We start from the raw sequence: 15,282 nt of genomic DNA, 5'->3' as shown, positions 1-15,282 counted from the left end.
TAATGAAATAATTATAATTTATTCATTGCAATTATTTGGATTTTACATTCATTTTACATATTGAAGACAACTGACAAATTACAGCAGACAAATGAAAGCCGTGAGTTTAAAGAAATAATTACCTCTCACAATAATTTCATGTAATCTTAATAACAGCAATCTGGAACAAATCTGTCATTTGATGCCAACGTGAACACCATCATGATCTGTATTTCTTTGTACTTTTTCATGGATGAAGTGTTATGATTAGTCTTAGTCTGATCTTTGATTTTGACATCTTTTTTAAAGCCTACTCATTTCTTTCACTCCAGTATATAGTTTTTGGTCTATCTGGACATTTTCTATCCTGACTGTATGCTACCGCCTTTCTGTTTTCCAAACACAACCGTACAAGCACACTAAGTGATGTTTTATTGACAAATTTCAGAAGGAGCACACGCAGATAATCAACCCGGCCAAATCACTAACAGTAAATGCTTAATCTATCCAACCACCACGAGAGAGAACCACTATAAATAATCATAGCAGCCGCACTTTCATTCTCTCTAGACTTTCATTATCCCTCCGCCACCCCGAAACCTCACTATCGACCCGTTCCTAAGGGGTGGGGGCGCTGTCCCTTCAGGCAAATGCCAAGCTCAGAGCCCTCCCCTCGGACAAGGGTGGAAGTGCCCCGGGTTCTGGAAAAAATAACCAAGCTCGGAGCCCTCTCCTCAGACAGCATGCCAAATACACATACTATTCTTCTTGCTTCATTATCTGCAAGGCAAACTCGTAAAAATGCAATTAAATGAGTTGGAAGGGTTCCAATTGTCACCCTGCCGGGTTCGTCCTGAACTGTTTCCTGCCTGCATCCTCTGACAGCCAGAGTTTGGCTTTCCCTGCCTGTACACGCAATGCTCTACGTCTATTTGGCAGTTTTTTTGCATGTACGTGATTTCTTTGTTTCTTTTTTTCATATAAGGCCTGGTTTTACATATTGATGGCAAATGCATATATTATTTCTGATGGTCTGCTGCTTAATGTTTCCGTGTGTGCTCTCATGACTTCAACCCTGCAGGCCCTTATAAGCCTTATTAGCTTGAGCTGAGAACGAGAGCATCTTGTGTGTGTGTGTGTGTGTGTGTGTGTGTGGTCATTATCCTGTCATCTATTTACTTTTTATTCCACATGGAATATTAAACTCAGAGCAGGTGCATAGTGTGCGTATGTGTGCGCTTGTGTCAGTTTGTCTGCTGGCAGCGATATTTCAAACACAGTTTGAGTCTCTGCTGAAAGGCGCTGGTTGTGATAGTGTACAGGATGGGGTTCAGGGCGCTGTTTATGGGCAGGATAAATATCACCACCCACAGAATGATGGTGCCTGGAGGAGACAGAGAGAGAGAGAAAAGAAAGTGCAGATTAAACCGTATTGTCCAAGAGAAGAACTGCAAAGCCATTCGAGCTGATAAGTGTTCATGTGTGCTCATGGCTGTTGAATGTCTAATCCTCCATGTGCCCGGGGCTTCAGCTCCTCAGCCATCGACTAATCAAAAATGTGCCTCTCGGCTCAGACAGGCTATTAACAGTTGTCAACAGATATTTACTTGATTTTATTAACAATATGCCACTAGACAAGCTTGATTCTCCATTTTAATAACCTGAAGTGTTTTATTTGTACTTCACCATACATTATAATCCATATTAATCTTTCTATTTCTCTTTTTTTAAGATACATTAGCATCTTATTAGTAGTCCACTAGTATTACCTAGTACCTTCACCTTAAAGGGACAACTTTGTAACTTATATACCCCTAAAAATGTATAATGTACAGAAAAGTTGTCCCATTAAGAGTAATGCCCCAGTGGATGTATTTATGTTAACTTGTCACTCTGTGTGAAGCAATTTATTTATATTAGTTATGTAAAAAGATTTGTGCAGTGTGTCAAAGTTTACAAAGCAAACAATAAATAAAATTAAATAAAATCAATATTTACCGAAGGAGAGGTCAGATCTGAATGTAAAGCTCTTGCAGTACACATCTCATTTCACCATGGTGTAATATTAATGAGCTGCCTCGTTAAGATCATTAGCTAATGTGCAGCCAAACTGCGGTCACGATTATGAGTAAAGAGACACACTTATAATGCCCGGTCGGCATGTTCTCTCACACATATTAGGTAGCATGGGATCACACGTGTTTACTTACCTGCAATCTGTACTCTTAGTAGTGAGAGTATCTTCAAGATGAAGATGGGGATCCAGCACATGGCATCAGTGAACACAATGAAGAAAAATCTCTTTGCAATAGTGACTTCTCGATCGAAAACTGTTTGACGTGCTGTCTTCGCCGTCTTCTGGACAGAGTAAAACATACTGGAGTAGGAGAATACAATTACCACGAAAGCCAGCAGATTTAGACCTGAAAGAAAAACATGAATAAATCTTTAGGAACATCAGGCGAAAAATGTGTTGAACTGGATAAGATGTGAATTTGACTGTGAAAGTTTCACCAGTTTAGTCATTTTCTACATTATCTGCACACACACACACACACACACACACACAAACACACACACACATATATATATATATATATATATATATATATATATATATATATATATATATATATATATATATATATATATTGTGACGAGTCAGCTGCCTCCTCCCTGATTGTCACCGGCACCCCGTCCTAAATCGCCGCCCTTCACCAGGCTCCCGACTGGAGTGGGTGTGTGAGAGGAGGGGCGCTGGACGAGTCAGGGCTGGCGGCGTGTGATGGGGCACACCTGAAGGAAGTGGAGCCTCATTACCGCCGCTGTTTAAAAGCCCAACGCGCCTCTCCTCAGGAGACCGGTCTCTTCCCCGTGCATGCACACTGGTGTCCTCGTGGGTCCAGGAAGGGTGCGTTGAGGGACTCCCGCGCCACAAGAGACGTGAGCAGCCGGACCCGCGATCCGGAGGAGAACCGCACCCGTTTACACGGCCGACGGGCCAGGATGCCGGGCCGTCCATCCCCTACCAGCGCCGCGGCCGACGAGTGAGATGCGGCCGCTAGAGGAAGCCGCCGCCCCTCGCGCCCCGGACCAAGGAGGGGAGCGCGTGCGGCCGCCGGACTCCGCCCCTTACCTGGACCCTTCCTCCATGAACACTGCCCGACCCACACGAACCCCGCAGCACAACGAGGACACCAGATTCCCTGTTATTTTGGACACTTTCCCCCTTTTGGCCACTTTTATTCCCTTTGTTTTATGATTTCTGTTAATAAAAGCCTCTCCGAGGCCTGACGCCACGCCCACTGTGTCTGTCTTGTGCTCCTCCCGTGACAATATATATATATATATATATATATATATATATATATATATATATATATATATATATATACACACAGACACATAAGGTCTTTTTATTTTTGCAATTTTTGTAATATTTGCTTGGGAAGCTTTTTTGTATTAAATTGTTTATATATGTTTAAAAATTATATTCAGAATATCTTCATAAAAGAAGACTTGACTTTTAGGAAGACTTTTAATTAAGTTTTCCTACTACTTTTTCCTCCTTTCCTTAAAAAAATGGCAGAAATGGATATTAAAAATATTAATTAATTATGTATTCTCTAAAAACAAGTCTTTTCAAAGAGATGTACTTTAGATGTACTTGATCTTTAGATATTTTTGCTGGAAAATGATAAAAAAAAAAAAAAGTAATTAAATATTTTATTTTATTTTAATCTATTTACATATATATATTTTTTTGTTGTTCAGAGACTGGTGACTATTGCGACCAGGGCGGACTTTTTTATTTATTTACTTTACAAAAAAATAAAACTGCACGATTGAATCTCTGGGGAAATGCAGAAATATTGTTAGATAACCCAGGACAAGCCCAATTCAAAGCTTAGTCACCTCCAGAGAATGATACACACACACACACACACACACAAACACACACACTGGCTTATCCAGGTCTCATACATAATCAGTTCAAAATGTACACACTCCAGTGCCCTCTGCTCTCACCGAGAAAAATGGCTGTAGAATAGCATCTGGCTCCAGGTTTCTCTGTCTGGTCTGAGTGAAGAGGGAAACATACTCCATTCCGCCCATAAAAATTTCCAAATGTCTGTTTATCCCAGAAGGGAATAACGGCAATGATAAATCCTAGCAGCCAGATTAAGGTCAGTGAGCAGAGGGTCTGCTTTCGTCCGGGACGGTAATGATGGAAGGGGAAGACGATGCACAGGTACTTCTCTAGTGTCATGTAGGTCAACATCATGACAGAGACCTCTGTGGACAGCATGGCCAGAGAGCCAATCAGCTGGCAGGACAGGCTCTCCATCCATATCTGAGCATGACGGTTGTACTCGCCGCAATACTTGATGTCAAAGGCACCGATGAAAAGCAGATACACGCCCATGAGACAGTCTGCACCTATCAGAGATAAACAAATGTATCTTAATACATGATTTAGCATCTATTCATCAATCTATCATTGCCAACCATTCATCCTTTATCCTTTTGCCCCTCTGTCCATCCAAACACATTTCAATGCATCTATTTAACACATATATTTATTTGTTGCATGGCTGATTAAAACTATTAAAAATCTTTTTCAGTAGATGAAATAAAGCTGAAATGCAATAAAATAGAAATATTAGCTTAAAAAACAAAAACAGAAATTAAAATGTTGCTTTGGCAACAAACTGAAATATGTACATTTAAGTGCTACAATTACTAGATATCTGCAATAAAAATAAATAAAATCTACGTGGAAATATTTGTTCTTAAAAAATAAACAAAAACTAATATTTTTATTAGTTTTTGTTCACATAAAATTACTAAAATGTGAATTACATTCATTATAAAAAACTGAAATATAAAAATATAAGCTAATTCAAAATATAATAAATACAATAGTGTATGAAAACTATTGATCTGTCTGTCAGTCAGTCAGTCATCTTCTATTGCTTTCTGGTATTTACTTACGGTAGTGTGTGCATGGTCATGCCAGTTTTTTTGTTTTTTTTTGTTTAGTTCTCTCTCTTTGTGTGTCCCAGAAACCTGCTGAGCAGCTGATTCAGCTAATAATGAACAAATACCAAATCACCCACACATTTTCATTCCCTGCCCACCCTCCAAATCACTTTCCCTGCCTCACAGATGTCTCACACTTCGTTTTCATTCATCAAAATAGTTTCACACACTGTGAATGGGTTTTTGCAAGTAAACATTAATACTGTGTTATTCTAGTCCTGGCTGAATAACTAAGGAAGGCCTACAGATACATCAAGACCCCTAACAACCCCCCATCCCTCTACTGAACATATTGCAGCCAATGTCACCCGGTGGGAAACTCCAAAGCTGGTGAGACACCAGACCACAAACTCTCACCTCTCTGCATGTCTCTCATCTGAGGAGGCGACAGGGTTTGATCATTTAAGAGAGCAACGTGTCCTTTCAACTCTACGTGGGTTAAAAAACTGCAGCCATCCAGCCATCTGTTCATCCGTCCACCTCTTTTCAGCCTGCTGTCTGCTATCTCTCTCCATCACTGAGACACTGATTAGTCCTCAGACTCTGATCCCCAGCTGAACAGCTCTAGATATCGCACGCTGATCCAACCCGTTCTAATCAAACTTTCCATTTCTGTCGTGGAATGAAGTTGTGTATGTGCGTCCAGGTATGAGTCTTGTTGCTGCAGTGTGTGTCATGTGTCAGCGAGGTCGTACACAAGTCAGAAAGCTCTCTTTGTTCGTGTCTAAAGATACCGACTGTTGTAATAATTAATTTGCCCAGTGGGTGGGAAAGAGAGTGTGTGTTTTGATGTTTATTAAAAGCTTGTGATACTGCATAGATGTATAATTTAGTGAGTTTCAGGGCTATGTGTTGATGTGTATAATTAGCTGATGGCATATAATGGCACATATGTGTGTAAATGCTGCAATTAGAGGGAACTGCGACACTTAAAGCCTGTTTGTCTGATGCATGTGAACTTCCAAAATTAGACCCTGCTTTCAAATGTCTCGAGATCATTTGATAAAATCAGATTATCTCTCAGATCGCATTATTTTTGAACACCCCTAGTTTTCTCTTGTTGAATATATAGTCTAAAGCATTATAGTATTATTTTAATCTAAAGTGTGTTTTGCTGTTGTGAAATAATGTTTTATATTGACTTTTATATTGATTTAGTTTATTGTATCATGGATAGAAATGTCACTCTTATCTGATGTAGTCAGACAACTGTTTTAAGTTTGAAAGTTTTCATGTCTCCCTTTTTTAGCACATGAAATGAATTTGGACTGATGGATCATTTGAGTTTCACTGGGGCTGAGTAGGAGCTGCGTATTGGTTGTGTGGCGCTCATGTTTGATGTATAATGGACTCACAGCAGAGGGATTTGATGGCCATGGTGTGATGTTGATTCTCTGAAGCGATACAGGACCGCAGACAGATGACGAAGATGTTTCCGAAGCAAATGATGAAGGCGACGACCCAGACAAACACGCGCAGAATGATGTTTGCCAGCAGATTCTCAAAGGATGAGATGCCGTCTGTGTTTGGCTTGCAGCTCCGCACGTTGGGAGAATATCCACAGAACTCAAAACGCTTAAAATAACTGAAATTATCCAACACATAAAAAAAAAAAGAGAGAATAGAAAAGAAAAGTTGTTTTACACATAATTGCATACTTTATCAATAATCTCATAAAAATGGTTAATGGAAGTTTTTTAAAATGATATTTGGAAAACCGATTAGTCTGACTCATAAACGAATGAAAATATCCAATTAAAAACGACTTGTTTATTAAACACTGAACATTGGTATGTTTCTTTTGATTTTCTTTTTTTATGACTTACATTTGAATGTGTTAGACAGAGATTTAAAGGGTTAGTTTAGCCAAAAATTTTAATTAGCCAATAAATTACTCACCCTCAAGGCTACTAGGAATTTATATGACTTTCTTCTTTCAGATGAATCCAGTTATATAAAAAAATAGTTATTAAAAAGCTCTTTAATGGCAGTCAGCGAGTGTTGCAGTGCATCAATCCAAATTGATTATTATCTTTTAAATACGGTTATGTTTCTTACAAAAACACATCAATTTGCTGCAAGACGACTTTGTTCACCTTTCCAGAGCAATGTGAGACACTTTTTAGTATGAAGGGATGCTTTTATTTCACTTCTTTTGGACTGATGCACAGCAACACAACTGTTGAGTGCCATTAAACAGCTTGAAAGATCAAAGAAGATTTTTTATATAACTCTGAGTGGATCCGTCTGAAAAATAATTTATGGGCTAATTTTCATTTTTGAGTAAGTAACCCTTCAATATGGCTTTAAATATAGCACATAAGTCATGAACCACTTTTATTATTATTCACTTTAATTATATGGAAGAATCATCAGGATATTCACCTACAAATTCATCTTTTGTTTTCCACAGATAAAAAATGTAATGTTAATGAGGATGAGTAAATTATTACAGAATTTGTTAAGAAAACATGCTTGAACCTTCACCTAATACTTGTACCTGAATGAACACTTTACCCGCTGGGCGTCTGTTTCTCTACCTGTTCTTAAAACGTGTGTTTCACTATAACACACACAAACTGATCTGTTCACATTTACGCCTCATCAAACGAATCAACAGGTTTGTCAAATGCAGTGCTAACCTTATATTACTGTCGCAGTCTGCTAGAGTGGGCCTGTCTCAGATCAAAAGTGAAATTCTAGCACGGATAATAACTGCAAAGAAACAATTACGAAAACCTCATCTCCACATCAAAGTGCGGACAGGTTCAGCGTGAGGTTCAGAGCTCTAAAGACTTTATACAGCACTTCTCCTCGACACACGGCGGTTCTTTTGTTCAGCTCGGGTGTGGGGGGGCTGATTCCTCATAAAGAAATGATGGCATTCCATTAAAAAGTCTCTCTGAATGCCTGCACTCTACTACTTTTTTATTTCATTTTCATTTCCCCAGAGGGGAGCACATCTGTTCGGGAGATATTAAATATGATGGAAGAAAAGTTCAAGATAGTTCTCAAGCTGAAAGAAGCAAGATAATCTTTGGAAATAATCAGGAGTTCAAGTTGAGCTGCATTTACCGGCAGGTTTGTCTTTTCAAATGCAGTAATCATTCACCCTCCAACTGACAGCTACCATCTAGCCGACATTCAGCAGTAATGACCTCTCTCTGTATCGCGCTCAGAGGGCGAGCTGTGTGACTTTCTGGCTTAATAGAGGTTTTTGGTGTGTTTGTCTTCGCTCATGAGAGACTGAGGTGCAAAATGTGAATATCTGGAACAAACTGATAACTCTCCATAGAGGGCAAAGTGTAACAACGTGTGTATAGATATATAACGAATTTGGAATGAATCAAGGGAAACAAAGAAAGTTAACTAGAGAAAATGTATAGATGTCATTGGAAAATCAAAGTTTTTCAGTAACATTTTAGTATGCTCACATGTGAGTGAGGTTAGTTAGGGGCCGGAACATCCTGATGCTGATGTTGGGAATCTCTACCTCTTCCATACTCCTGCACACAGAATAGACACATTTTTAGCAGGTGTTTTTTATCCAGAATACAACAACATTGTATAAAAGCTAATAAAACTGAGAACTGTAGACCAGTATAGCCAGCTGAATAAACAAAGGCAGTTCTGAACATGGCTCTCACTAAACATCGTGACTATCTTACATATCGTACATCATAGCATTGTAATCTGTGGACTGCAAAACAACATTCACTGCGATTCTAGAATTTGCCTACAGTCAAAATAGTTATCTTTTTTAAGTTATGTTATGTTGTAATGTTATTTATTATTTATTTTTATCTCTGCCCAATTGTCTCTCTGGTTGTTAGTAACATGCAATCAACCAGAAATAATTTTCCTGATGTATGTACATATATTCAGGGGCATTTTTTGGTTGCTTTTTTTTCATGATGCCTGTTGGTAAGTCCAGCAGAATTCACTGGGGATTGCAATAGTGAGTGGGTTTGTAAGAATAGAACTCCAGCATAGAAATGGAAGCTGTTCCTGGATCTGTAAATACAACCTTAAACAACATTACTATTAACCAATCACTGGCATCCAACTTTAGGATTATAGTTTGGGTTCTCAAGTTAGATTCCTGTACCCTTAGAAAGAAATGAGAATAAAGGAAGAACAAATTACAACTTTTTCTTTTGTAAAATGTTCTACTCAGATTTTTCGGCTGAGATCCTCAATTTCACAAATGACTCGGAAAACTCCAACGTTTCAGATCTAATTTATATTACAGCTCACCAATCTTACTTTATGTCAGTAAGTGTTTAATTTATTTTCATTTTTATTTCACCTAAGGATTTTAAAGAGTCTTCTGATCGTCTGAGCACTAAATATGTCTTCTGAGCAGGTCTATGACTTGCTGAAAGGAATACATTTCCAGGGACACCATATGATGTCGATCCAGGAATATGTCCTACTTATGCAGGTCTACAGAGCTCAAGCAGCAGAAGTGAAAAGAAAAAAAAAAGCTGAGCTGCTTCACTCCAAGACACTGTGGGGAAAATGCAAGGACCAGTGACAGAACAGGAATGCTTGTTAAACCCGCAAGTGCTTTATTAAAACAGGCACAGAGTAACCTAAAGTATACCCATCTATTGTGAAACCCTACCCTTATAATGAAACCCATTATATAAGATTAAAATAATAGGTTTGTAACCATAATTGAATGCCTAATCAGAGTCTGTATAAAGAGCTCATTCACTGTGATATTTAATTATTCTCTGATTAACAGTGGTTTGATTACTTGCTGACACCAGCAGTCAATTATTGGATATGAAGGTCATGTAAATATGATGTAGATTTCTGTGTAATTCTTAATCATGCACACATGATTAAAGGGGGGGGGGGGGGGGTGAAATGCTCGTTTTCACTCAATATCCTGTTAATCTTGAGTACCTATAGAGTAGTACTGCATCCTTCATAACTCCAAAAAGTCTTTAGTTTTATTATATTCATAAGAGAAAGATAATCTGTACTGATTTTTCCCGAAAAAACACGACCAACTGGAGGCGTGGCGTGTGGGCGGAGCTAAAGAATCACGAGCGCCAGTAGGCTTTTGGGTTGAGAGCGTTTGGAAGCTGTGACATTACCCAGAGCCATTGAAAAACATATTTAATGGCTCTGACATTACCTGGAGGAAAAAACCATCATCCAAAATAAACCATGGCTAACAGTCAGATTCAGCCGTTTATTTATGATCCAGAATCAGATCCTGAGGCTGAAACTGAACGAGAGCAGCAACAGCAACGACTCGCTCCGAGCGGGGCTCGAACCCGGGTCTCCGATGGGAGGCGGACGCACTAACAATGAGGAAGAGATATTTGAAGCAGTTTTACTCACCACCTGCGGTTCCAACACACGATCGTGACCCTTTTTCGTTGGGATTGCATCATCCTTAATAAAAATAAACGATACGCAAATCTTTCGTCAAACTGGGCCTTGTTTGTAAAACAAGCATCTTCGAAATGCAGGGAACAAACACAAACACTTACACAACTCCGTTGATGCTCTGTAAAAATAAACTCCATCCACTGGTCCCTTAATGCTGTTTTTTCTTTGGTAATCTGTGCAGGGTTGTCTTGCCCTGGCAACCAAAAACACTCCTTTTGTGACATTTCGCGATGCTCTCGCTCTGATCAGTGAAGTCTGTTGCGCTCTCAGTGCTCTGCTATACGGGAGTGCGCGCTCTTCCGGCAGAAGTGCCTTAGGACCCATATGAGGAAATTCCGCTTCATCTAACGTCACACAGAGCCATACTCGAAAAAAACTTTCTGAAACTTGTGACAAACCGGAAGGAGTATTTTTGGAACAGAAATACTCCTTCAAAAACGTACAACTTAATTTTTGAAACTTTGTCCATGTTTAGCATGGGAATCCAACTCTTTAACAGTGTAAAAAACTCAGTATGCATGAAATAGCATTTCACCCCCCCCCCCTTTAAATAAAAGATCCCCCCTAATACACAGCACCAACATAATAACTTAAGATCTGTTCATTTCTGTTTACTCACAGTGACTGTAGATTCACCAAACTGTCAAACTGATTGTCGCATATATGCGCCAAGGGATTGTTGGAAATATTTCTGAAACAAACACACACAGACACACAAACAGTAAAACAGATATCGATAAACGCTGCACTATGATTCATAAGGCCTGTCACTTCATCTGAACAGGCTTTCAACCAATCAGTGAATCACAAATGAGTAACACTGAAGTTTTGTGCAACTGAGGGACCGCAATAAAATTACAGCTGAACTTTTAAGCGTAGAAAGAGGGAATATAAACAAAACAATTTGCAACATAAATAATAAAGTGCAGAATGTGGCTCTCACAGCTGTTTGAGGTTCTTGAGGTTCTGGAACAGAGATGGAGGCAGGTCTTTAATCTGGTTCACCGACACATCTCTGTAAATCAAGTCACAGCAAATTCAATGGATCATTTTTCAACTTAATCATTCATGAAATAAATTAAACTAAAAGATCTTCAAATAGAAACTCTGTTCCACCATTTGTGCTTATCAGGCTGAGATTATCTGAGCAGGTGTCTCTCTTTCTGTCGCTCTCTGTCTGACATCAAAATCTGAGCAGAGATTGGCTAAAAGGGAGAGTTCACCCAAAAATGAACATTCAGTCAAAATGTATTCACCTACGTGTTGTCACTCTTTCATGGAACACAAGGGCAAATTAAGAAAAAAAGGTGCTTCATAGATGAATCTTCCAAAGCTATATGATACCTTTATGTTACAGGGCAAAATTGACTAAACTCTTGGCCTCGACCTTAGCTGTGAGTGTACACAAACTTCAGCCCTTTTCTGCTTTTCATTTCTGTATGCTTTCTGGGAGAGAGCCATGTAAACATTGTTCATCCTTTTTTGTGTTTTAGTGAAGAAAGAGAGAAATACAGATTCGGAATGACGTGAGGGTGAGTAAATGAGAACGAGAGGCAGAATTTTCATTTGTATGTAAAAGCTCACAAATACAATCCCCTGCTTTCTCTCTGGTGCACACATTTTTATAAGCAATGACCTGAAAATATAACGACAACAAAATGTAGCTAGGGACTCTGTAAAAATGAATGCCCCCATTTACCTGTGTGCATGTGTTTGTGTGTATACTCACAGGTCTATCAATCTTTGCATGTCTGCAAATGTTCCCTCCTCAATGGTGCTGATGCGATTTCTCCTTAACGCTCTAAACCAGAAAAAGACATATGTATAATAGCACCACCTCAAACGTATACCCAAATTCATTAAGGCTTTCAGTGCCGCAGAATGAAGTCTTATACATCTATATGTAAATCAGCTCTGCTTCTATCTCTGGGTCATAATAGAGTCTGAAGATCACACTTAAGATCTATCTATCTGGTTCATGCTTCCAGAAACTACCACAAAAATTTTCAATAATGCATTAGTACACAAGGACACATTGGCAGTCCCAGATTACGTCTGAAAAGCACAGGACATATCAAAATATTTAAAATATTCACATTTTTGAAGAAACGTGACATGTCCTGATAACTGAAACATTTTTGGATTGAGAAATAGACTGATTGAGCTGGATCAGATATCACAACAAACACACAGTGTCGATGTAAGATTACGTTACACTAGAGTGAAATGTAGATTTTCATCCTGAGTGTTTCATTAACTCTTGTATAAGCTCACATTAGTGAAAGTCCACATACATTCAAGTCATATACTGTTTGCACACAAGTCTTACTTTGTTTTAATCCATTTTTATTGTTTTCTAGATTTTCATTAAAGGGGTTAGTTCACCCAAAAATCAAAATTATGTTATTAATAACTCACCCTCATGTCGTTCCAAACCCATGATACCTCCGTTCATCTTCAGAACACAGTTTAAGATATTTTAGATTTAGTCCGAGAGCTCTCCATTGAAGCTGTGTGTACGGTATACTGTCCATGTCCAGAAAGGTAAGAAAAACATCATCAAAGTAGTCCATGTGACATCAGAGGGTCAGTTAGAATTTTTGAAGCTTTGAAAATACATTTTGGTCCAAAAATATTAACATGTAACATAGAAGGTAATGGAGCCCTTTATACATTGTCGTGTATCTTTAGAAATAAATAATGGACAAACGGAGTCTTTAAACGCCTCAGATTTAAAGTTATTCGCTGTCAAAGTGAGGCCAAAATGAATGGGAGTCAATGGGAATGCTAACGCAAGTGAAGTTCTGCTACAAGATGGCAGCCCCCAGCTGACTTCAACTTCCGGTCGACTTCCTTGCCGCCTGATTGGCAGTCGGCTGGGGGCTGCCATCTTGTAGCAGAACTTCAGATACGCATTGAAAAGCAGCTTCATGAGCAAATTTCTATGGATAACTGACTGGTCAGAGAACACGTTCTATCTGTACGTATTTGAGGTTGTTTTTACGTAAATTTTGATATGTATCGAACCTGTAATTACGTCCAGATCATACGTAAATGACACTGTAAATACGTAAAGGCACATACGTATTGGACAGTTTTAATTTACGTCTAAATATGTAAGTTTTGACTGTGAGATCAGGCTGTACTGTTTGAGTACATGAATTACTCCGGGATATTGGTTTGTTTGAACTCAGAGGGAATGTCAGCAACATTAAAAAAGTTAACAGCTTAAGTCATTTGTGGAATAATGCGTATAGGAGATGCGAACAGTTTAAAACGATTCAGTTCAATTTGGTGAACTGGTTCAAGAAGAATCGGTTAAATCGAATGATTCGTTCGCGAACCGGGTATCACTAAACTGCAGTGAACTCTCTCACAACAGACACGGAAGAGAAGACAATGATGAATAAAGTCTTAGTTTTTGCTATTTTTGGACCAAAATGTATTTTCGATGCTTCAAGATATTCTAACTGACCCTCTGATGTCACATGGACTACTTTGATGATGTTTTTCTTACCTTTCTGGACATGGACAGTATACCGTACACACAGCTTCAATGGAGGGACTGAGAGCTCTCGGACTAAATCTAAAATATCTTAAACTGTGTTTTGAAGATGAACGGAGGTCTTACGGGTTTGGAACAACATGAGGGTAAGTTATTAATGATATAATTTAGATTTTTGGGTGAACTAACCCTTTACACTTCGGTGTCTAGGGTAAAATAGGCAAACATATTTGTAAAAATAAAAACATAATAATGAAATATTAAAATCTGTCAGTTTTAATTAAAAACAACTTCTGGGACATAAAACTGCCTGTAGTTGAAAATACACCAAAATGCTGTCATGATGCAGCAGGCTCAGTCCCTCAGGACTGACTGTCCTTCAAATGCCACTGACAGATCAAATCAAAGGCTTTACACCACTGCACCAGATATTCCTGACACATATCAACATGTACATCTAAAACATGAGTAATTATTGTAATTTATTCGCTTCGGGTGTCTTTAATCTACTCAGGTCTTAAATTATTCAGTTCAACCTAAATCTGCATTTATTTGTAAGTTCTTCCAGCCGAGCTGAGAGACTGTAGATGAGCCCCACTTCTGTCCACTTCTCCCAAACTCAGCTGTGACAGATAAACGTTTTATAATATAAATACCCTAGATCCCACACTGTGTATGTGTGGTTTGTGGATACTCACAAGACGGTAAGATAGGAGCAGTTCTTAAAACTAGATGCCCAGAGAGATGAAATTCTGTTCCCCTCCATTTCCCTGCAGATACAAACACCTTCAGCTGATCACCGGAGTGTGTAGAGTAGGAGATTTAAATATATTATACTTTATTAAATATAAAGATTTTGGTTTAGAAAAAAAAAAAAAAAAAAAACTAAAAAGTGGCAACTAAACATATTTGGACACTTACACATTTTTCTCTCGTTACTATACGAGAATAGAAGAACTCTCAAAACTTACTCTCCAGTAAAAAAATAATAATAATAAAAAAGGACCATTTACTGAAACAAAGCTGTAACAATAGCTTGTACTTCCAAAATTAACTGACCCACTTATTGCCCACATTTTACCATCAACAAAGTCAGAAAGTCAAAAAGCCCAAAAGCCAAATAGAAACTATTATTCCTAACACCAGAGGAACCAGTGATAAGAGTAACATGTAGCCACATATTCCAAACCTTCAGCTAATACAGGCAGTGTGTCCACAAACACATCACGCCAAACCATTTCTCAGAACTTGCTTCAATTTTTTCCCCATTTTTGATATTATTCTTAGCCAACTGGATGTTAAGGTGAATATATAAAGTCAGTTTCCCTCAAGTTCACATAGATGAG

At 38.5% G+C, this 15,282-nt stretch overlaps 1 protein-coding gene across 2 annotated transcripts in view; it reads right to left on the bottom strand.

The window, feature by feature from the left end:
• Positions 1-15,282, bottom strand: part of rxfp2l (relaxin family peptide receptor 2, like) — a 30,299-nt gene continuing 15,017 nt past the window's right edge. For both annotated transcript variants that reach the window (XM_052592667.1, XM_052592666.1), the window contains 9 exons: positions 14,635-14,706; positions 12,161-12,232; positions 11,375-11,446; positions 11,051-11,122; positions 8,457-8,528; positions 6,378-6,607; positions 4,009-4,419; positions 2,190-2,402; positions 1-1,363 (listed from right to left, as the gene is read on the bottom strand). In XM_052592667.1, the coding sequence (XP_052448627.1) occupies positions 1,224-1,363; positions 2,190-2,402; positions 4,009-4,419; positions 6,378-6,607; positions 8,457-8,528; positions 11,051-11,122; positions 11,375-11,446; positions 12,161-12,232; positions 14,635-14,706 (1,354 nt within the window). In that variant the 3' untranslated portion in view covers positions 1-1,223. The remainder of the gene's footprint in view (positions 1,364-2,189; positions 2,403-4,008; positions 4,420-6,377; positions 6,608-8,456; positions 8,529-11,050; positions 11,123-11,374; positions 11,447-12,160; positions 12,233-14,634; positions 14,707-15,282) is intronic.

Source organism: Carassius gibelio, chromosome A5 (genome assembly GCF_023724105.1).
Source record: "Carassius gibelio isolate Cgi1373 ecotype wild population from Czech Republic chromosome A5, carGib1.2-hapl.c, whole genome shotgun sequence".
Taxonomy (NCBI): domain Eukaryota; kingdom Metazoa; phylum Chordata; class Actinopteri; order Cypriniformes; family Cyprinidae; genus Carassius; species Carassius gibelio.
Note: the sequence above shows the minus strand (reverse complement) of the source record. Positions and strands in the feature narration are given on the sequence as shown.